Source organism: Scardinius erythrophthalmus, assembly GCF_964197995.2.
Source record: "Scardinius erythrophthalmus genome assembly, chromosome: 5".
Taxonomy (NCBI): Eukaryota; Metazoa; Chordata; class Actinopteri; order Cypriniformes; family Leuciscidae; genus Scardinius; species Scardinius erythrophthalmus.
The window spans coordinates 30245538-30269048 of record NC_138225.1 but is presented as its reverse complement, the minus strand read 5'-3'; the positions used below and the strand labels follow the sequence as shown (position 1 = coordinate 30269048).

The following is a 23511-nucleotide window of genomic DNA, read 5'->3' as shown; positions in this document are numbered from 1 at the left end:
GAAACAGCTCAACAGATGTGTATAACATATGTAAACTCTACAGCTAGAACTGAAGAGGGAATTTTTAGCCCAATAGAATAGTTTCACAATAATTCTGACTAAAATATACATATTGCTAAAATATAAATATTTGTTGTTGGAAACAATAAATGTGCTATTATGTGGAATTTTAAGCCTACAAGTATATTTTTATGAAAGTGACCATTATAATTGGGTAACCAAATGCAGGCTAATATAATTAGTTTATGCTTTTGCTTTTATTTTCATTTTTAGTTTAGCCTTTAGTCAATTTAAAAACAAAAGCATTATTTTTGTTTTTAGATTGTAATGTTATGTTAGAATGTAATGTGATTTTTAACCACCTTTTTGCACATAATATATTGCATAGCCTACATTACATTATAATTGTTTCCATATACTTCAATATCAACATTGTTTGTAGGATATCATTGGGCAGAATGTGAAATACATTTTTTTTTTAAATAAATACAGATTTTCTTTATCCAAATAGAAAAATGTAGAAAGTACCGAGATATATATTGTATATCGCCATTTAACCAAAAAATACAGAGATATGAATTTTTGGCCATATCGCTGACGCCCAGCCCTAGTTGGCACCAAGCAGCATCTAATATGTGTTCATCAGACTTGCTCTCCCATCTATAGTTGTTCTCCAAATCATTATTAACACTCCTCCTGACAGTGCAGAAAGAATGAGAGAAGGGAGAACTTTTCTCCCTGTCTGTCATGATATTTCAGTTAAAATGTTCCACTAGTTGACAACATGACTAGAACTTTGCCACAGGTTACAATTTTATAGCCATGGCATGAGTTTTAACTGCCCTGTGCAGCTATGGGAATATACAACGTGAGCGCTAGCACACACTCAAAGCTGAGGTTCAATATCCTATGACAGTATAACAAGTACAGGATTGAAAGCAAGGGTCTGAAATGGACGAGGCACTTTAAATCTCATGATTCTACATTGTTACCGCTGTCAAGCATGTGCAGCAGCCAATCAAACACACACAGGTGACTGCTGACAACTCAATCCCATTTGTGCTGCATATACTATAGGAAGGTGCAGGACCTCAGAGACATTGAAAATATCTTATTTCCTCTGATTACTGATTGAACTCCAGCATTAGTTGACTTCCTGTGTAATTTCAAAACTGAAGTTCTGCAAGTTTGTGAAACTTTTTAACAGCTGAGGAATTTAATTTCTTGTCCTCTGTCAAATTACAGTCACATACTTCAAAAGATCCTTATCTATAAAATATATAAGAAAAAAAATAAGATCCGAAAAGCCATTATATTTATTTTGTCATTTCCAAACAATGGAAAGAACTCTCAGTGAATCCTTTCTCACGCCGATTGTGCAAGTTTATTGAATGAACTGCACAAGCAGCTTTGACGGTTATTATACAAGCAATTCTCTGTCAAAAGTGCATTTTATGTTTTTTTTTTCTGATGTGATTAGACCACTGTTTATGCCAAGAGCTATTCATTTTACTAAAGAATTGTCTTTAAAGACATTGGTAGAAACATTCCTCAGATTATCTGTTATTTTGCTACAATTTACCTCTGTTTTACTCTAAATGAGAATATAATTTATTCACCAGAATAAATTCATATACATACACCTAAATAAAAAGAATTACTACTACTACTACTACTACTACTACTACTACTACTTAAGGGTCAGTGCAGGTAGAAACAGTCCCTTAATGTAACTTACATGCTTAAGGGGCCTTTTATTTTTTGACCCTTAACTATTACTTTCTTTGGTGTAACCTAATGCAGTCATGTTGATTCAGTCATTTAAAAAAATATTTTGATCTAATAAAAAAAAGATAAAATAATAATAATAATAGTGATAACAGCTGCAAGCAGCAATTATCAGGTTCAAGCACTTTAAGGCCTTTAAGCACATTCGTCATAGATCATAGATGGAAAAGACCATTTATAGCCAATACAAGCAATTTACTAAGGAAATATAATAGCTAGTTTTAAAGCTTTTTAACAGTTAACGAGGTTGAGTCAAAAAACCTAGGACTAGTTCGCGAAAATAGGTTTTTGAAAATATCCAATATCCAAATCTCCAATATTTAATGAACGGTTCGATTGACAGCGGTGATCTTCTTGGCAAAATTGCTGTGAATTAGGAGTTCTACCATGTGGTCTGAATGTCGTGGGTGTGTGCGATAAATCGCGAAAAACGCGATAAATCTAAAAAGCCATTTTGTGTGTTTTGTTCATTTTGAACCAAGGATATACAGTAAGACACTTGAGCTTGAAACGAACGGTTTAGTAGTTATGAGCCATTACGTACTTTTGATTGCTGTAGCGCCACCATCAGACCGATTGGGGCGAGCCTTGGTGACGTTGTAGACGGGATGGGTACTACCCATCCCTCAAAGTTTCAACTCTCTACAACTTCTAGTTCGGTCTGCTAAAAAATATTTTAAGCTATAGCTAACAGTCGCTTAGAGTTGCTAACATGTTTCAAAATGGTGGAATGTTTTAGCCAACAAGACAGTGATATAACAGTATCAGTAATATAAAGTATATTTATATCACTTTATAATATATACATATGACAGTAATATAAAGTTAGATTTGGTGGCGTACACACACCCAACGTATGATGAAAAAATGTACTTGCATGGTGTCAAAACACTCTTTGTCCAGTATCTTCACGAAATCTTATCAAAACTTTCCACAAAGCAGCGAGAGAAAATAAGCAGAAACACAACCTGCTTGAGCCTGACTAGCTATGTAAAAGGTCCGTGTTACATTTAACCCCGCATTAGGTTGTGCCCCACGCTCCCCTATCAGTATCATTGTGAGCTTATAATGAGTCCCACAGCATAAACCATTATGAGAAAGAAACATCCTGCCCTCTGTCAACATTTCTCCACTCATTAATCTTCAGGCACATAACAGGTGCATGTCGCAAAAGGAGAGAAAGTAAAATGGACGAGCTCTAAATGTGACATTTAACCGATGGGCCTAATCTGTACCAACCCAACCTAAACTATACCCACACAATGGCAAAACACAGCTTCATATTGGTGTAGATCACAGCAAAACCCAGATGTCCACATCTTCATGCCGCATACTGTTTATTAATGAGGATTGTTCTCAAAATGTGTGTGACTCCCAAATGTTCCCTTTGACTTTCATTGAAATTGATTCTCATTTATATTTCACATTATAAGGCAGCTGTTTTGACAGAAGGGTTGGAATCCAACACCCATGGTTCTGACCACATCCTCAAACACTACAGGCTTCTCCTGAGATGATTCACACTTATTTAAAGGACAAGTTCGGTATTTTACACTTAAAGCCCTGTTTACAGATCGTTTCTGATGAAATAGAACGGTTAAGATTAAAATTTTTTTTTTTTTATTATTTATTTATATAGCACACATTATACAACAGAAGTTGCCCAAGGTGCTTTACAGACAATATAATAAAACACGTATTAAAAAACTATACATAGAAACAAACAATTGAAAGTAAAAACATATGACAAGAGACAGCTGTACTATAACACGCACAAAAGTGCCAGGACACTTCAGCCTGCACCCCATGCAACATCTAATAAATGGGTTTTTAACAACGTCTTAAAGACAGCCAACGACTTTGCTGATCTGACAGAGAACGGGAGGTTATTCCACAGTGTAGGACCGACTCGAGAAAACGCTCTGTCACCTTTCCGTTTAGAGTTTGTTCTGACAGTCACAAGGAGATTTAAATTTTCCGATCTCAATGACCTAGACGGAATATATACCGACAACAACTCAGAAAGATATGGTGGGCAATTTGGGAAAATTTGGACACATGCTGCTGTCCCGAGAATTTTAGGTTTATTTCGCTTTCCCCCCCACCTACACAATGGCAGCCTATGGGCACTGGAACAATCCTTCACAAAACGCATTAAACTTTCGTTTACAAAGACGTGAAACTCACCGAGTGGTCAGGGGTGTCCACTGATATGCTCACACAAAAATCGCTGCAAAAGATGCTTTCCAACAGGTTTTATCGTAGTTTTTGTCCAACTCCATTGACTTGTATTGGACGAGCTGTGTGAGGTATGGTATTACTCCGCCGCTTCTTCTGCTTCTTCTGCTTCTTCTGTGTATTCAATTAAATGCCAGTGGTTTGCTTGCAATTGGCAAAGGTGCATCATCGCCACCAACTGGGCTGGAGTGTCTATTATTCAAGCTCTCAACGGAAGAATCTACGGGTGTGAGACGTTTGGAAAATTAGATCCACATTTTTACAACGAATAGTAAAACACCTGTTGGAAAGCATCTTTTGCAGCGATTTTTGTGTGAGCATATCAGTGAACACCCCTGACCACTCGGTGAGTTTCATCTCTTTGTAAACGAAAGTTTAATGCGTTTTATGAAGGATTGTTCCAGTGCCCATAGGCTGCCATTGTGTAGGTGGGGGGGAAAGCGAAATAAACCTAAAATTCTCGGGACAGCAGCATGTGTCCAAATTTTAATCTTAACCGTTCTATTTCATCAGAAACGATCTGTAAACAGGGCTTTAAGTGTAAAATACTGAACTTGTCCTTTAACCATCTCTGAGAGTTATGCACTAATATATTACAAAGAATTCATCAGTCAAACAAGATATGCCTTCAGATATTGATTGGATGACGCATTAATCAATGATGCCTGGACAGAAGCGGAAACATATGTGCTTCACACCTCAAATCTAGTTAGCATGCTCTTGGAGCATCGTTTTGAGAGAAATGCTGCAATTTATGAGAGCGAAATGTATTAGCCCACAAGCTGCTCAACATAATTGTTTGTTTTTCAGGAGTTATTTATCATTCTGTCTTTGAGATGTTGCATCATATATGAAGCTCAGTGAATGTATTCACATCACAACAGAAGCTTGTTAACTAGCAACTGGTTAACATGGCTCAGTTAGCCCCTGCTGATAGACGCTGTAATTACATCATCTGGCCACAAAGAGCATCTTTCTCCATTGATGCCATTACAAATATGCATGTATTCTGATGAAATACAATTTATATCAGAAACAAATCATTACTGTTTTATTGTTAACTATAACATTAAAACTATTAAAAAGTTTTCTTCTTCTTATTATTATTATTATTATTGAAATAAAGCTGATATAAAATGAATATCAATATTAGGTGAAAGTTAAAAATGTCTTGTCAACTAATTGAAATAAAATAAGTTAAAGCTAAAGAACTAAAATTACTAAATTTGAAATAAAAGTAAATTAAAGCTAAAAAAAAACATCAAAATTACTAAAACTCAAATTAAAAAGAAAACTGAAAAAAATACAATAAGTGAATTAACAAAACTAAATCATATATAAGCATATAAATAATATTACACACTAATACTTTATTACTTAAAAGTAGATGAAAGGTAAAGGGATGAAATAGATGAAAACTATATATAATATAATATATAATATATATATATATATATATATATATATATATATATATATATATATATATATATATATATATATATATATATATATATATATATATATATATCCTGAATTTTCTCTCAGTATCCAAAAATACATTTGTATGCCATTTGATACTTTGTATTACGGGCCTCCCAGATAAATTCCTTCAATTAGTGGGGCAAATCATAAATATTTCCTATTCATTTTATGTCATAACATTTCTGTTTAAAATTGGTAAAAAAAAATAATAATAATACTTCTCAGATATTCAATGAGTAGCATATTTCATAGGATTCCAGTATATATAGCATAGCATGTACTATTTCATTATCTGCGTAAGAGGATCTATTAAGTGGAGTTCCTGAAGCTCATAACAATAAACCGCATGAGTCAAGGATCACCGTGCATGGAACAGAGCCATAAGAGCAAATCACCGCTTTGGAAGCATTACTGCTGATGAACAGAAAAAGTTTGCAAAGACCTCCTCCAAGTTCCATAGCACCACTAAAACAACAAAATGTTTTATATTTGAGGAGAAAAAAACAATGTGAGGCATGGGGACATGTAAAGAAATTGGTCAGCTTTGCTGCATCAGGCCCTAATTGCACTAAGACTACAGTATGTTGTGATGCTCAATTCTGATTCATTGCTCAGATCCGACAATTTTTGTTGTTGTTGTTTGGCTCTTCACATTATCTTTTAAATGTAGCCATTATCAAATTCGAGTGTGAACTGGTTACAGTTCTGAACTGACCCGCATGCGCAAAAGAATTAACAATGATGGCATGCAGCACGCTGTCATACGGAAGTAAACACATAGGTTATTGAAGTCAGCATTTACCAAGGGGCAACATTCTAATCTGAAAAATGAAGCCTACCCGGAAGTGCGAAAAACTGCAATACATCGAAAATCCGCTAGGGTGAGGTCCCAAAAGGGAGCAAATGTCCATCCCATGTTAAAATGTCCGTTTTCACAGCATAAATTCATGTTTTTACAGGTTGGTCCCATGGACTTTTATTGTATTTTTCGATAGGTTCCGAGTGCCTGACAACCATGAGGGCTGTGAATTTTTTTCTAACTCGTTAGTTTAGATCGTATTTAGATATAAAATGTATGACAAATAAGGGCGTGGTTAACTTTGATTGACAGCTTGATTGACAGCTGATAACGAGCATAGGCTGCGCCAAGGAGAATGACAACATAAGAAGCGCCATTTTTTAATTTACAGTTGAAATATAATAATACTGTTTTTGTATCATGAAATGTAGTTTTAAGAGTTTTTCAGGCGAGAATGTAGTTGTTTAAAGCTCAAATCTGTGGTTTATTTATAAAGATTTCTGAAAATTTTATCCAGGTTGTGAGGTGCAGGCGATCACCGGGCGCTCGGCGCTCATGTACCCCGCCTGGAACAGCCTTTCCTCGGCTAGTCGTTCTGACGTTTGCCGCTGACTCTGGCGTCTCTGTAGTGGTTAAACATGAGATATAATTCGTCTTGTGTATATCTAACGGGCGATTTTTGGTCTCGTGAATCTATAATTTGTTCCCTGGCCAATCGTTTTGGCTGAGGGGAAGTTTCATAACTTTATAAGCTATTTAACTTTACCGTTGTATGGTTAGAGAGCGCTGACTTTGTATGTTTGATTGAATTGTTTGCTTTATTTGTATAGCTTCTTGTACCTTTTACTTATTATACTTTTATAATGGCTAATATTGATAAAACTGAAATTTAACAAAAAGAGACTGGGTTGAGTTTTGTCATTTTAAATTTTAATACAAGAAGATGGTCTGTAATGTTGTTTACTGCAACATCTGTTGTTTAGTACAAATGCACATATTGCCTGGACCATATTAAAATGTTTAATATTTTTATATTATATAAATCGAAAAGAGGCAGGGTTGTGTTTTATATTTCGTTTTGTTATAAATAGGCTAATGTTATATGCAGTGAATATAATCAATACGTGTTGCCTGAACCACATTTGTGTGGCTATAATGTTTAAGATTTCTTTAAATTAAAACGAAAAGAGGCAGTATGGTTTTTTATAACATATTTCGTTTTATTGTTGCCTAAAATATACATACAGAGATAACCGGAGTAGCAGAGCGAGCGGAGTGACGCAGAATAACCTGACTCGCGTCCTCGGGAGTCATTCTCCTGAGTCGGACTTGGCAATTAAGTCCGAACTTTGCGTACTTGCTATCGAGAAACGTCTAATGTCGGCGCTTGGCTTCTTGTGACAAACACGCCGAGAAGCAAGAACAAGATCTGCTGTATGTCATCCATTGTTGTTTATGTTGCTTTCTTCACGCGAAAATGACATCGCTCCAGTCTCACACAAAGCCCGCCCTTTTACCCATATATGGATTGGCCAGAAGGTGGGCGGGGTTAGGATTTCCCGAGATTTTCCAAGATGGCGCCGCCCATACCCCCCATAAACGGCTTCAAACCCGTTCTTCAGAAAGTCTATGGGTGACGTCACAGACGCTTTGTCCATATTTTTTACAGTCTATGGCATTTACACACAAGTTTATGTGCCACGGAAGCCAGTGAATTTGTGCGCAGGCAATAAGGAAGACGCAGACAAGGAAGAGGAGAAAGAGAGCAACAAGCTTTGCTTGCAGTCACCGCAATACTTATGAGTATAACAGCTCACAGTCTCTCCAACTGACTAACTTCCCTGCTGTCTTCCATATTCAAAGAACTACCACTGGTATGTAAAATCTTTGGAGTGATGTCCATCAGCGCAGTATTATGACAAATGTTGATCTACAGTGGCGTAAATAGCAAGAATTCTGATGACTGTTCAGACTGAGGTTGCATTGCAAACATGATCTGACCTGCATCGGATTTAGGACCACATATTGAAGGAATCGAAAAGATAAGATTCCATGTGGTTTGTGCTGTTCACACGGTTATAAAAAAAAATCAGATCACATTATGAGCAAAAACAATCTGATTAGGGACACTTTTGCCTGCAGTCTGAACTTAGTTGTATCAGGAAAATCAGTGTTTGACTCTGAATCTGATTCTGAAACTTAAAGAGGTCATGCAACATGACATTAGTCCAAAAGTAGTTGTATATCCACATTGAGTGTATTCTTATAATGCCCAAAGACTTTAGATATACCAAGAAGGGGTACTCATATTACTATGAATGGGAGAAACTTCAATGCACATTATGGAGGAATAAGTCCCACCTTCAAATAAAAGAGCCAATCACCCATTGGTAAAGTCATCGCATCACTGCAGCTGCCTTTAGAAGTTCTGGTTATCGCAGAAACAGTCAATGTCATTTACATTTAATCATTTAGCAGACGCTTTTATCCAAATGAGGAGAACAATAGAAGTAATCAGACCAACAAGAGGGCAACAGTATACAAGTGTTGTAACAAGTCTCAGTTAGTCTAGCACAGGACACATACTGTAGCAAGTTTTTTTTATTTATTTTGTAAATCAAAAAAAATAGAATAGAAAAGGTAAGTGCTAGTATTTATTGGTCAAGTGCTGACATTTTTTTGAAAATGGTCGAATTGAGATAGGCAGGTCATTCCACCAGCTGGGAACAGTCTAGGAAAAGGTCCGTGAGAGTGATTTCATGCCTCTTTGGGATGGCACCACGAGACGTCGTTCACTTGAAGAACGCAAGCTTCTGGAGAGAGCATAAGTCCGAACTCCGAACTAGCGAAGTCATGAGACGCATTGGCTGGTAAGGTTTTTTAACGCTATTTGACCATTGGAAACAATATTTAATGGACAGTTCATGTCAGATTTTGTTGCTGATTTGAAATTTGTGGCAAGCAGTTTTTGAGATTTGAGCATTCCCCCATTCAAGTAGGCTTGCTGCCCAAAATGGCTGTTTTGCAAATATGTCCACCGAGTGAACACTTTCCTTTAAAGAGACTTTGTAATGGCTTAGTCAGAATTTGACCTCCTATAAACTGTTGTGCCATTTTAGCAAAACATCCCAAATATGTTCAAGAACCAATTCTGAATTGAAACACCAGTCAAAATATCTAACTGAAGGACTGATCAGGCACAACATAAACATTTCTACACAAATAAATCACATTCAGAATTCCAAAGGGCTCTCATCCTTCCCCTCAAAACACTATGTTTTAAACATGTGCCTTTATTTGGTTTGTAGGTGCTACTCAAGCATTATTCTACAATAAAAAATAAAATGTGTATTCCTCTAGCTAGCAGGTGTGATTTGATTTTAAGTGTTAGAATTCAAACAGAGGTTGTTATTGGACATAAGGAATGAAACTCAAACTTCAGCCAATGCAGTCAATGTAAGGGTGAGAGATAATGTCTCTCTCTCTCTCTCTCTCTATGTCTATTAATATATATATTTTTCTCCATAGAGCAAAAAAGTAGTGTTCTGGAAGTAAAAACCCCATTCATTTTCCAAAGAAATTAATTTTAAACAATAACATTAAACTTTCTAGATTTATTAACCATGAATAGATTTTTTTTTCTCCATCTCAGAGTTTTTCTTTTTGATCTCAAAGATTTTATAAAAAAATGTATCTTTTTTTTTTTATATAATAATTAACTGATGAACAGTAAGCAAATAGTATTTTTTTCTAATACATTTTTGGTAACAACAATATTATGATATAATGTTGGTAGTTAGTTTAGTTCAGGCTTAAAACTCTTCACTAAAGAATTTTTGAATAACTAAAAAAAATATTTTGTCATCTAATTTAAGCTCATCTGTGTATACTCAGAAAGCAGAGCCCAAAAACAAGAGGATCACAGAAGATAATGATAAACTGCATTGTAAAAAATGATGTGGAGCATGTCACAAGCTTGATAAATTATAGCTTTTTTCCTCAGTTAAAAAATCACACTCCCAGAGAATCACACAGTGGGACGCTTTGTACTGTGTTTGCGTAGGCTCGGGAAGCATTGAAATGGAGGTGTCAACTGACATGTTTTAACTACAAAGAGCCATTATGTGCCATGGAGATGATAGACGTGTGTATTTGACAGTCAATGTCACATTCAATGAATTTTAGACAGAATTAGAGTAATCTGAACACTGGTCTTTCTGTCTGACATCCAGAAATGCAAGGACATTTCAGCCTACATTATTCATGTATTCCTAGTACATAGTGCTTAATGTTTAAAGTGTTTGTAGTGTTCTATTAATAATAAAGTTATTTAGTAAATAAGATTGGACTGGACTGGAAGAACAACTGGTATTCCAGCTAAAACCAGCAACATACCTGCTCTGCCAAGCTGGGACACCAACTAGATCAGCTGAAAACAAGCAAAACCAGCTGGAAGAGGGAGACAAACTGGGAGTCCAGCTACACCAGCTAAATACCTGCTTTATCAGCCAGGAAACCCAACTAGACCAGCTGAAGACAAGCATAAACCAGCTGAGAGACAAACTGGCAGGCCAGCTAAACCAGCTATAAATACCTGCTTGACGGTGGAAAACCAACTAGACCCGCTGAAGACAAGCTTAAACTAGCTAAGACCTGCTTAAATCAGCTGGGAGAGAAATTGGTATTCCAGCTAAACCAGCTAAATACCTGCTTGGGCAGGCTGGGAGACTAGCTGACCTGCTTAAACCAGCTAAAACCAACTTAAACCAGACCCCACCATGTGCTGGTTTAAGCAGATTTTTTAGAAGACAAAAACATGCAAACTATGGTAATTCTAGTGTTCTATTAATAATAAAGTTATTTAGTAAATAAGATTGACTGAATGTGTGATAGAAATATTTTTTGTAATGGGTATTTTCAACATTAAATGTACAGAGAAACGCAGACTAAGGATGCTCAGGTCAAAGGCCATATATACTTAACCAAAAAGTGCTTAACACAGTAGAACTAACAGTCATATGACTAGCTCAGATCATTACAAACCAATCACCAGAACAAATCACAGTGAAGAAGACTTAAGTGACATTGATTTTTACTCAACTGTATGACATGTATCTTTCTATTCAGGAGACTCACTTGGTTGTTGTGGCCAGTGATCTCTCGGCCGTGAATAAAACTTGATTTCCACAAAGAACAACTTGGGAGTCGTGTCAGGTATATGCTGCGCAGCTGAGAAATAGATTCTACACTCAAAAGACAACAGCAGAACATCTATGTGTGATTGATAGAAGTATTAAAGATTCTACGGTCAAAAGACCACAGCAGAGACAGTGATAGTGTTGGAAGACTATAGAGCCGACCTCGGGGTGAGGCTGTGATACTCTGAGTTAGTATTAATGTGATGGACCAGCGTAAACCTAAGAAGGACGGTGAGAGTGTACAGATGCTAAAGACCTATGTGCTCATGTGTGATTGAGGTAGTGATAGTAGCTTCTTGATGGGACGCCGTCACCTTACTTCAGGGAAGTATTGTATTGTATTGTAAGTATTCAGGTAATTCAGGGAATTACCTCGAGATACTGTAGTTATTATTTTTAACAACTGGAAGTTGTTTAAATTGTCCGTGGTGAAGAAGTCAGATTAAGTAGGTTGTATTCGTATTAAGAATTTCCACGACAAATGTGTAACACCATTTTTTTGCTGCCTTGCAAATTCTAGTTATTCATGACATTTTACCATTTTTATGGTAAAGTTCTGCAATTACTAATGTTTTAGTTGTCAAAAAAAGTGTTACAGTAACTTGCATCAAAAACACAGGTATAGAGTGTAGCAAGCAACGATGTACCTCAAAACCAAAATTACAACATCTAAATGTCTTTAATTCTGTCCCAATTTGTTTTTCCTCATAATGCTCTAGAAGCTTTATTAGTGGTGAGTTCAGAGTCAAAGGATGTCAGAGTCAAATTACCTTTGCTAGTCATAGTTTTGTTGAACATTTGCTATTCTCTCTCATTATTTCCCTCTCATACAATGTATCTTTGTAGCTGCAGAAGAAGTTCACTGGCTCCTCTTCTCTCTGCATGTACAGAATGTCCACCAGCACATTTGACTCAAGGGAGGAAGTGCTTCTCTCACTCAACTGTAATTTGCCAGAGGCTCTGGCAAAGACTTTTCCTTGTCCAACACCCATTTTTTTTTTATCTTCTCACTTCAGAAAAAACAGTGTGGTCGCTAAAGGAATTTGCATAAAGTACAAGCTGCCTGGTAATGGAACAGTGAGTGCGTCTCTAATACTGACAGAACAGAGAAACTTTTAATGCCACACCATGCTAATGCACAGATAAATGCAGCCCTAGGTAGCTCAAAATGCCTTCATAAATTATAGATATTGAAAAGGTGCTTCTTGTCACTCAACATTCAAAGAAAAAACTAGCGTTGGCATTTAACTGCCAGATCCATTATAGTGAAAGAACATGGTTATTTTTGGACACATAGGCATGTTGCCTTTTAATATGATGTATTTACTACAGTATATTTGCAAATAAATATATTTTATCCATTTACAAAGCTGAAAAGCTTTGTTTTCCCTGTTGGAAAAAAAAAATTTTGAAACGTAGACTGGTTTGCTTTTTAGCTAATTGGACTGGAAGAACAACTGGTATTCCAGCTAAAACCAGAAACATACTTGCTTGGCCAAGCTGGGACACCAACTAGATCAGCTGAAAACAAGCAAAACCAGCTGGGAGAGGGAGACAAACTGGGAGTCCAGCTACACCAGCTAAATACCTGCTTTATCAGCCAGGAAACCCAACTAGACCAGCTGAAGACAAGCATAAACCAGCTGAGAGACAAACTGGCAGGCCAGCTAAACCAGCTATAAATACCTGCTTGACGGTGGAAAACCAACTAGACCCGCTGAAGACAAGCTTAAACTAGCTAAGACCTGCTTAAATGCGCTGGGAGACAAACTGGTATTCCAGCTAAACCAGCTAAATACCTGCTTGGCCAAACTGGGAGACCAACTAGACCAGCTGAAAACAAGCGAAAACCAGCTGGGAGACAAACTGGCAGTCCAGCAGGGAGAGAAATTGGTATTCCAGCTAAACCAGCTAAATACCTGCTTGGCCAAACTGGGAGACCAACTAGACCAGCTGAAAACAAGCGAAAACCAGCTGGGAGACAAACTGGCAGTCCAGCAGGGAGAGAAATTGGTATTCCAGCTAAACCAGCTAAATACCTGCTTGGGCAGGCTGGGAGACTAGCTGACCAACTTAAACCAGACCCCACCATGTGCTGGTTTAAGCAGATTTTTTAGAAGACAAAAACTTGCAAACTATGGTAATATTATCATCCATGACAAACAACAATGCCTTTATCTTGCAAACATCTCCAACATCTGTTAATTTTTATGCTCCGAGTCAGGTCTAGTAAAACGGACATGCTTTCTAGCACGTTTTATTAATGTATTATACATAAGACGCTTTACAGTCCTAAACACACGGAATCTATGCATGTGCACAATACTACTTACCCAGGCGATGGCCATGATGCCTAAAGCGAAAAGGCTGGGCCCCAGCAGGTTCCACAGACCATGACGGTCCAGCTGTAAGGCCATGGACAGAGCCATCGCCCCCAGCAAGTACAGCACCTGGTAGGAGAGCGACAAAGAGGGAGAACATCAACATCAACAACTCATCATGCATAGAGGCGATAGTGAATTCCCAGTCAGCCCTCTGTCAGGCAGACTGTAAGTAAAGAGAGGTGCTGCTAAAAATGTCCTTGAAGTTCAGAACTGTTGTGACAAGGGTGATTTGATTAGTGTCTGCAAACTTCAGCACTCAGCAAAACACATTCACAGGCGAGCACACACAATCACCCAACATATATAGAACCATTATCCCTGGAGGGGAGCTATTTTTTCTTATTCTTTCCATTAGATACTTCCTTCACAAGCAGAAGCTCCCTCACTTCATATCTCTTATTCTAAATAACTCAAACACACTGTTAATCACATTCTTACTGTTTTTCTCCCTGTGCTCTCTTTCCTTAATCCTTACTCTTTCCCTCTGCAGTTGAGCAGCTGAAGACTGAACTAAAGAGAAAGTGAACCTGAAAAGTGTCCACCTATATTTACTCTGCTCCACAGCGAAATGTCACCATCATTATGACAGCACATGACAGACTGCTGACATTCGTATATTTACACTCTGTGTACGCTGTTTACTGAGGTGGACGAAAATTCTGCTCTCTTGCACATCTTGGAAAGCTCTTTTCCTGGCAATAAAGTCCATGAAAAACTACTGGCCTCTGTGAATCACACAAAATGAATTTATAGAAATTGATGACACAAGAAATAACCAGCATTTCTGGGCCCCAGGGTCTTCATATGTAATTTTAACCATCAGATTGTGGTTATTATACAGTGGCCCGTTTTGAATACTTAGACTATCTTTTAAAAGTTTGAGGCTAGTAAGATTTTTAATGTTTTTGAATTTATTTGATCACAATTACAACAAAAACAGTAATACAATGAACTACTATTACAAATTAAAATAATTGTTTTCTATTTTAAAATGTAATTTATATCTGTGATGTCAAAGCTGAATTTTCAGCATCATTACTCCAGTCTTCAGTGTCACATGATCCTTCAGAAATCATTATAATATGCTGATTTGCTGCTCAAGAAACATTTCTTGTTTTTATCAAAGTTGAATAGAAAGGATGCATTAAATCTATTTAATGCATCCTTGCTGAATAAAAGTATTAATTTAATTAAAAAAAATATTTCTTTAAAAAAAAAAATACTGAGGGCAAACTTTTAAAGTGTCTGTTATATTTAATGCAGAAACTGTACACACAAAAATATTTGATCTAACTGAATTTTAGCAACAACTAAAAAACGTTTATGAGCACAGAGTTACAGACCACAAGGTTTATGGTAATTGAATATGATGTGTACCTGTTTGATAATGGATTTGAGTCTGGCCATGGCGATGACAGTGACCCATACAGACATGAGCGAGCCGAGGAAGTCACAGAACTGAAGCACGTCATACTCCATGATGCAGAAGACCACAATGCCTGGCTGGTCACAGGCATGATAAAACTGTTCAGGGGTGAAAGATGAAAACAAAAGGTCAGAGGAACCATGAATAAAATATGACACTCTGACATGTCACTGGTTCTTAACTATAATCTCCATACTTCAGCTGCCACTGATATGCTGAACTAAGACTCATGATGGGTCTGTAAATAATACAGCACTTCTTCAAGCACTTATTACATTATTTAGGCATGTTTGTCCAAAGCCTGAGCAAAACAGAATGCAAATCTAGCATAAAATGTAAATTATACAACAGTTAGTTCCAGTTCTGTAATCATGACTGGTCAGTTAAGTTCATTTACAAGTTACAATGATTTCAACCATAAGCCATCCACTCAGAATTAAGAGTTGGGATTAATCCTTTTATAAAAAATATTCTTGAAGCTGTATATCTTTGTTTTATTTTAGATAATTCATGTCACAACATGAAGATAACAATTGAAATGGGCATTTTTGATTGGTTTAAAGCAGATCTTCAAACTCACAGTGGAAAAGAACATGGTGAAAATATAGACAGATGCCTCCAGCAGGTAATGGCTGCGGATGGCGATGGTCACAGGTGGGACGAACATCAGGTTGCTGAGGCACAGAAGGAGAGTGGAGAGCAGCTGGAACCCATACGAGTACGCCTCAGTGTTGTCTGTGCAACCCCAGCCATCCCAACCTAGAGAAGCACACATGTGTTACAGACCACTCGAAACTGGACTTAACATGGTCCTTCACACTGCAAGATACAGCAAAAGTGACAGTTTTAAGCGTAAATCTTGAAAGCTTCAGTCCCTGCTCACTCTAACTGGAAAAAATGTGGAAAACATTCATCCTCAAATATTATTTTATGTTCAGCAGAAGAAAGAAAGTCATACAGGTTTGGAATGACATGAAAGTGAGTAAATGAAGACATCATTTTCATTAATGGATGTGCTATCCCTTTAAAATTAAGTACAATACTGTTTAAAAGTTTGGGGTTAGTAAGACTTTTTTTTTAATTAAAGGAAGAAATGAATACTTTTATTCAGCAAAGATTCATTAAATCTGTTACAAACTATTTTTATTCAAATAAATACTGTTCTTTCTATTCATCAAAGAATGTAATGAATGTAATGCACTTTAAATATCAAGCATTTGAATTTTGTTTTCAACATTAATAATAAGAAATGTTTTTTTCTGAAGGATCATGTGACACTGAAGACTGCAGTAATGATGCTGAAAATTCTTTGCATCACAGAAATAAATTACATTTTACAATATATTCAAATAGAAAACAGTCATTTTAAAATGTAATAATATTTCACAAGATTACTATATTCATGATCAAATAAATGCAGCCTTGGTGAGCATAAAAGACTTCTTTCCTGAACATTAAAAAACTTTTGAACGGTACTGTGTGTAAAATATACTATTGTCCATGTCTTCAAAGCAAACTAAGGTACAAAAAAATTATAAATAAATAAACAAACAAAACAACACACATAGGCAACGCATGTAAAACTAACAAAGGAAGGGAGAAAAACATCACAGAAATACACATGTACTTTCTCCCTGGTTCGCACACACATTCTGTTCCTCATCTGTCAGCTGTTGTAAACAGCTTCATAAATATAGATTGGATTCGGGCAGCCTACTGTTATATAAACACCATGAAGGAAATAGATGCACTGCACCTCTAACCTCTCATAGAAAATGCCAGAAAACATATCACAAATCTCTCTGATTACGAAGCCTTAATTAGACATACCACAAACAAAAATCCTCAAAGGCATGTAGTGATTGAAGTCTCACTGAGTGTCGACAAAGACGGTCAATTGAGCTTTACCAGACACTCGAGAACAGATGAGACTTTGCGTGCGTGCTGTATCACAGCACTAAGCTGTTTGCCAGAAAACATTAATTAAAAGGGTAAATTTGTCTATGCTAATGACAAAAGAAACTATGTGTAGGAATCCAGAGGGAAAGGAAAAACGAGGCACCAGAGCTTCATAATGGCGCTGTAATTGAGAGGTTGTGATTAGCAAATTTCTCAGGATCATCAAATGTCCTCTAATTAAAAAAAAACACTTGATTTGTGATCTCATCGTTGTAGAGCGACATGATTGGCACATGTGTAATTGAACCATTTAACATGCCAATTAACTCTGATTGGCATCTGACAGTAGAGGAGAAAGATATTAAATGGAATTATAAAATATTACAGTGATTATCATCATATTAACTGCTCGGGTGATCTTTCCCTGGGGAAAGGGGTAGACTTGTTCACTTTGTTAAATGACACAGAATTTCTACTCCTTTATTTTCCTAAAAGCTGAAGTGTCAAGGAGTTTTCAAGCACATGTGTCACATTACATGTGTAACAACCTAAAATTGCCCTGCAAGTCACCTCTAGAGATTACTAGGGGATTTTCTTTTAATTTGTGAAACAATTCCTATGTTTATGATGGCTTGTATGAGTTGTTTGTTGTTTTATTTTATTGCCGGTTTCTACTACTACTACTACAAAAAAATGCAAATCTATCTTTGTAAAGAACAAAAAGCTATACAACCAAGCCAGACTGAAAAAATCTATGAGAAGGTCAAACATACTGTGGCATTAGCTAAATGTGCACTAAATTATTTCAACCAAAATACAACCAAAATCCAGAATAAGTTAATAAAATAGGGGCCGTTTACACGACACTGTTTTCAACAAAGAAACGGAAGAATTGTTATGCGTATGGGAATATGGACATCATCACAAGTGGTTATAAGAATTACACAAATCAACACAAATTGTAACATATTGTCATCATGAAAAAAATTATATTCCTTACAACAGACTCAAGGATGATACGTTTTAAAGCCTTTGTGTTCAAAGGATTTGACATTATATCAGAGGAGAACATTCTAAAATTGGGATTACAGTGAATGTAAGCTTTGTAAAGATGAAATTTAGCCAGAAGACAAAGTAATAATATAGTATTATCAAGATTAACATCCTTAGAATGAAAATCGGGCAAAATGTCTATAGGCATGTGAATGAGTATGTGTGCAGGCACGTAGTCTTTCTTTACAAAATGACATCGCCAACTACTTGTCTGGCATGCATAATACAGCGTTATTAGTCGATGTCGCGGATCCATGAGAACGAGGATCGTTTTGATAACGCTGTCATCTGTACAAAGAAAAAACCTTTTAGTTTTTAGTACAGCATTGTCGTGTAAACGTACCCATAGGCAACACATTAGTGTAGGGTCCAGTTATCACTAACTTTGCTTATTAGCATGCATATTACTAGGATATTAACTGTTTATTAGTACGTATAAAGCACATATTAATGCCTTATTCTGGATGACCATATTCTACATCCCTAATCCTGCCCAATCTAAATTTAACAACTACCTTACTAACTATTAATAAGCAGTAATTAGGAGTTTATTGAGGCAAAAGTCGTAGTTAATTGTTTGTTAATAGTGAGAATTGGACCCTAATCTAAAGTGTGACCATAATGTACACTACAGTTTCAAAAGTTTATGGCCTGTAAGATTTGTGTTGCTGTTGTTGCTGATGAACGAAATTGATCATTTTATTCAGCAAGGACACAGTAGATTGACAAAAGTGACAGTAAACACACTTTCTACTTTCTTTAAAGATTTTTTTTTTATTTCAAATAAATGCTGTTCTTTTAAACTTTCTATTCAACAAATAATCCTGAAAAAAAAAAATGTATCAAGGTTTCCACAAAAATATAGCCTGGTAAAACCCAGACAACTTCCGGCAAATTTAGATTTGCTCTGCAAGTAGTCTGGCAAAGAGCTCATTCAAGCCCATTTCAAATTCGTCGAAATCGCGGCACCAATCAGAAACGTTGGGGCGGGCTTTACACAATGACGGTCGCTCTGATTGGTTTTAGGTCTATCCAATTGCGCCCAGAGGCATTTGAGGGTCGTCCGTTCAACTTTTAAATGCATTATTATATTCAAATTGCAAACACATGAGGACAGTCTCCATGAAAGACCCACTGGCAGATGAACGTGCTACTACATTTCTCTCCGAAACGGTAGGAAATTAAATTAGATTTAATAGAGGATTTTAACTGTAACAAGATGATTGACAGGACAGTTTACGTGACAGGATGAAAGCGACAGATCCATCCGATAAAGATGACGAAGTAGTATGTCCCAAAGCTTGCCTACTTTTTTGCTACACATTCAAAAGTAAATACCTTTTCTTCACAAAAAGAGTACATACTTTTATGGCGTAGTGTAACTTAGGCGAATTGGGACGCAGCATATGGCTTTACACGATGACGATCGCTCTGATTGCTTTTAGGTCTATCCAATTGCGTCCAGAGGCATTTGAGCGACGTCCGTGGTGACGCCCCTTTGGAAATTAGTTATTAATGAAGCTTTGCCAGACCATAACTCAGTTACTACTGAGAATGGTCTGGTTTTACCCAGGCTAACAAAAATATTCAGCACAACTGTTTTCAACATTGATAATAATAAGAAATGTATCTTTTTGAACACTAAATCAGCATATTATAATTATTTCTGAAGGATCATGACTGGAGTAATTATGCTGAAAATTCAGCTGTGCCATCACAGGAATTCATAAAAAAAATATACAATTTATTTTAAATTGTAATAGTTCACAATGTAAATATCAGCCTTGGTGAGCATTTAGAGACTTAAAAAATCATTAAAAAAAACCTTAACGACCCCACACTTTTGAGCATTTGTGTAAGTATGCAATGCAGACAAAGAGAAACAAATGAAAATAAAATCCAATATATTTCTTGACAAAGATATCACCAGGTCTTTGCTGATTCCAAGCCATAAACATTTTCTTACCTGAAACTTCAATTTAGGACACACACCAAGAAATTCAAAGACAATGCATTTAATTGTTTTTCTCAATGTTATGACTAATTTACCCCACTCATTTGATATAAGAGAACACATAAGCAAGTCTATGAGTGCTCACCTGCTTTACACTCGCATGCAGCATACAGGTAGTTGTTGGTGCGCAGGAGTTTGCACTGGCCATAGGTGCCGCAGTCATTGATGCAGGGGGTCAGGTAAGAGCGAAGGTACACCTCAGCTGTTACATTAGTACACAGCTCAAACCTACAGAAGAGTTTTTTTTTAGGTTGAACTCAGTCACATTCATTGTACTTTCTTAGAAAATAGAGAGCAGCACAGCCTTATAAATAAATTATTTTGTGTTCCATGGATGGAAAAAAAAAGTCACACAGGTTTGGATCAACTTGAGGGTAAGTAAATGATGATAGAACCTTCATTTGTAAGGTGAACAGTCCCTGGGATGGAAGTTAAAACTAATTCAAAATTACCTCACATTCAAAGGTGAGGAGACATGCTATAATCTCTAGTGGGAAGGTAGTAGCCTCTGCGTGCAATTTCAAATGAAGATGTCAAACTTTACCTGAACTCTCCCTGTCAGAGCTAATTTTCATTTTGAATGAGATAAAGTATGGTTATGAGAAGCTATGTCAACATAAAAGAGAATATATGAATTGTTTTAAGTATTTCAAAGCAAAGGATACACCCCTCAGTTCACATGCTGCTACTACTGAATGTGCTAAATGTGGATGAGGGGAAATATGTGGGGCCCTATTTTACACCCGGCGCAATGCAGCGCCAAGCGCAATGCAAGTGTTTTTTTGCTAGTTTCAGCCCGACTCAGTTATCATTTTCACGTCCTGCGCCACGTTGTTTAAATAGCAAATGCATTTGCGCCAATTTGTGCGCCCATGGGCGTGCTGGTGTGAAAATGAGGTGTGTTCTGGCGTATTGTTGGCACGTTGCTATTTTGAGGCAACAGAAATAGACTGCGCCATTGACCAACTGAAACCTGGTCTAAAGTCAATGGCAGAATATTTGATTTAAAGAGCGCTTGAAAAATGTGCGCCTATAGGCGGGTCCACAATGCACATACACTCTGCTTATTAAACACACAGGGACGCACGTACATCAGCACACAAACATGCCAAATAATTCAAATAAAAGGATTAAAATGTAAAAGATTATTATTGTGTACATAAAGATATGGTGGAATTTGGCTTGTCCCATAGATGGTCTGCTTGCGCACTTTTACCTTGCGCACGAGCAGTTCCGTTTGCGCTCTGGAGACGTGTTCGGTCTTTCCACTATCAAATTCCGTCATGAAAATAGCGAATCTGCCATGGCGCAACTGGCATTTAAAGGGAATGGGAGATGAGACTCTGATTGGTTTAACGCACATAAATCCCAAAACACAACCATTACTCATTAAGAGAATAGGGACAACCCTTTTAGACTGTGCGCCTGGCGCGCCGACCATTTTTCCTGTCGTTAAACTAGCAAAAGTGTATTCGGACACGCCCTAAGTGAACTTGTGCCGTGCGCTTTAGATCATGTGCTTAGATCGTTAAAATAGGGCCCATGGAGTGATATGAATATTCTACATCCTTTTCTCAGCTTCGAAAAAATGTAGACTGCTAAACTGAGGTCTGATAATTTAGTGTAAAAACACTGATTCTAGATTTGATGAGATTCAAATGTCCTCACCCGTGTTCAGTGGCACACAGAGAGCGCAGGCTCAGATACCACGTTCCCGTCTGTGGGTAGGGTATCCTCAGCTTGGTGATATTTGTGGTGGTGTTAATGGAGAGATGAAATCCTGAAACTGATTCTGAAGAGGAAAGAGCACAAACAGGTAAAGGACAAGACAAATGCTATCAAATTCCACCATTGGTTATGACTGAACTCACAGTTATTATTGTGAGAGTTCTAAAGAAAACTGCACAGATGAGTGATGTGCTTAAAACTTGGTTATGTACCATAAAATAAAATTAACGTGGTAGAAGCAAGTTTACCACATCCCGCCTGCAACTATGAGATGCCATTTATGTGGCATTTGCATATAAATGGCGACATCTTCCTTTGTTTCACCTAAATTGTTTCCTAAAAAGGCACTACATTATTTTTAGTGCCGTGATTTTGGATCAAAGCCAATAGGGAACTTCATGCAATGGTATACATTGACAGATGTCTTCATGAACATTAAAGCAAAGGGCATTGGCCCAAAGTAATTTAAAAGACAACCAGAAATAAATTTAAACATTCCCTACACTTTTTTCTTCCCAAAATTCAGTTAAAAGTACATGAATAAATAGATAATAAATACATCAAACTGGCAGCCTGTGGCTACCAAAACGTTCACAGCAAAAAATGCACCAACAGTTTTTTAGGCATTATGAGATGTTTTACAGTTCATAACTATAATGTATATTCAATTCATATTCATTCAACTAGCATATTGCTAATTTATATGAATACATATTAATACATGCTAATACATATTTAAACTACTAAAATCTGCTTTTACCTTAAATCATGCTGACAACCACCATAATATGGTACAAAAGAAAGGCCACATCAATTAGTGTAAATCAAAAATAAATGACACTAAAATAATGCCATCAATTATTATTAGTGTATATATATATATATGTATGTATGTATATATACTGTATATATATGTGTGTGTGTGTGTGTGTGTGTGTGTGTGTGTGTGTGTGTGTGTGTGTGTGTGTGTGTGTGTGTGTGTGTGTGTGTGTGTGTGTGTGTGTGTGTGTGTGTGTGTGTGTGTGTGTGTGTGTGTGTGTGCGTGTGCGTGTGTGTGTGTGCGTGTGTGAGGGGCCGTACAAGCCAAAATCCATTCTTCTTCTGTCACACTCATACATTCTCCTTTCACATACGTACATACTCCTTTCACATTCATACATTTCTACTCTCACATTCACATTCATTCTCCTTTCACATACTGTACATACATTTCTCTCACACACACTTACGTTCTCCTTTCACATACATACATTTATACGCACACACACATACATTCTCCTTTCAAATTCATACATTTCTGCTCTCACACACACATACATTCTCCTTTCACATAGTAATCCTGTTTTCTTTTCAAGTACAGTTTTTACTTTTTGGAGTAGGCCTAAGTAGCAATGAACATGAAGGGCCCTATCTTGCACCCAGCGCAATTGACTTTGTACACCGACGCATGTATCATTCCTATTTTGCACCCGACGCACAGCGGACTTTTCCCTCGACAG

General features: G+C 36.8%; 1 protein-coding gene across 1 annotated transcript in view; it reads right to left on the bottom strand.

Moving 5' to 3' along the window:
• LOC308690958 (transmembrane protein 8B-like) overlaps window positions 1–23511 on the bottom strand; it is a 41294-nt gene that overhangs the window by 2362 nt on the left and 15421 nt on the right. The window contains exons 3-7 of the mRNA XM_081365763.1: window positions 21953–22076; window positions 20370–20512; window positions 15899–16077; window positions 15270–15416; window positions 13842–13958 (exon numbers count right to left, since the gene is read on the bottom strand). Of these exons, the coding sequence (XP_081221889.1) occupies window positions 13842–13958; window positions 15270–15416; window positions 15899–16077; window positions 20370–20512; window positions 21953–22076 (710 nt within the window). The remainder of the gene's footprint in view (window positions 1–13841; window positions 13959–15269; window positions 15417–15898; window positions 16078–20369; window positions 20513–21952; window positions 22077–23511) is intronic.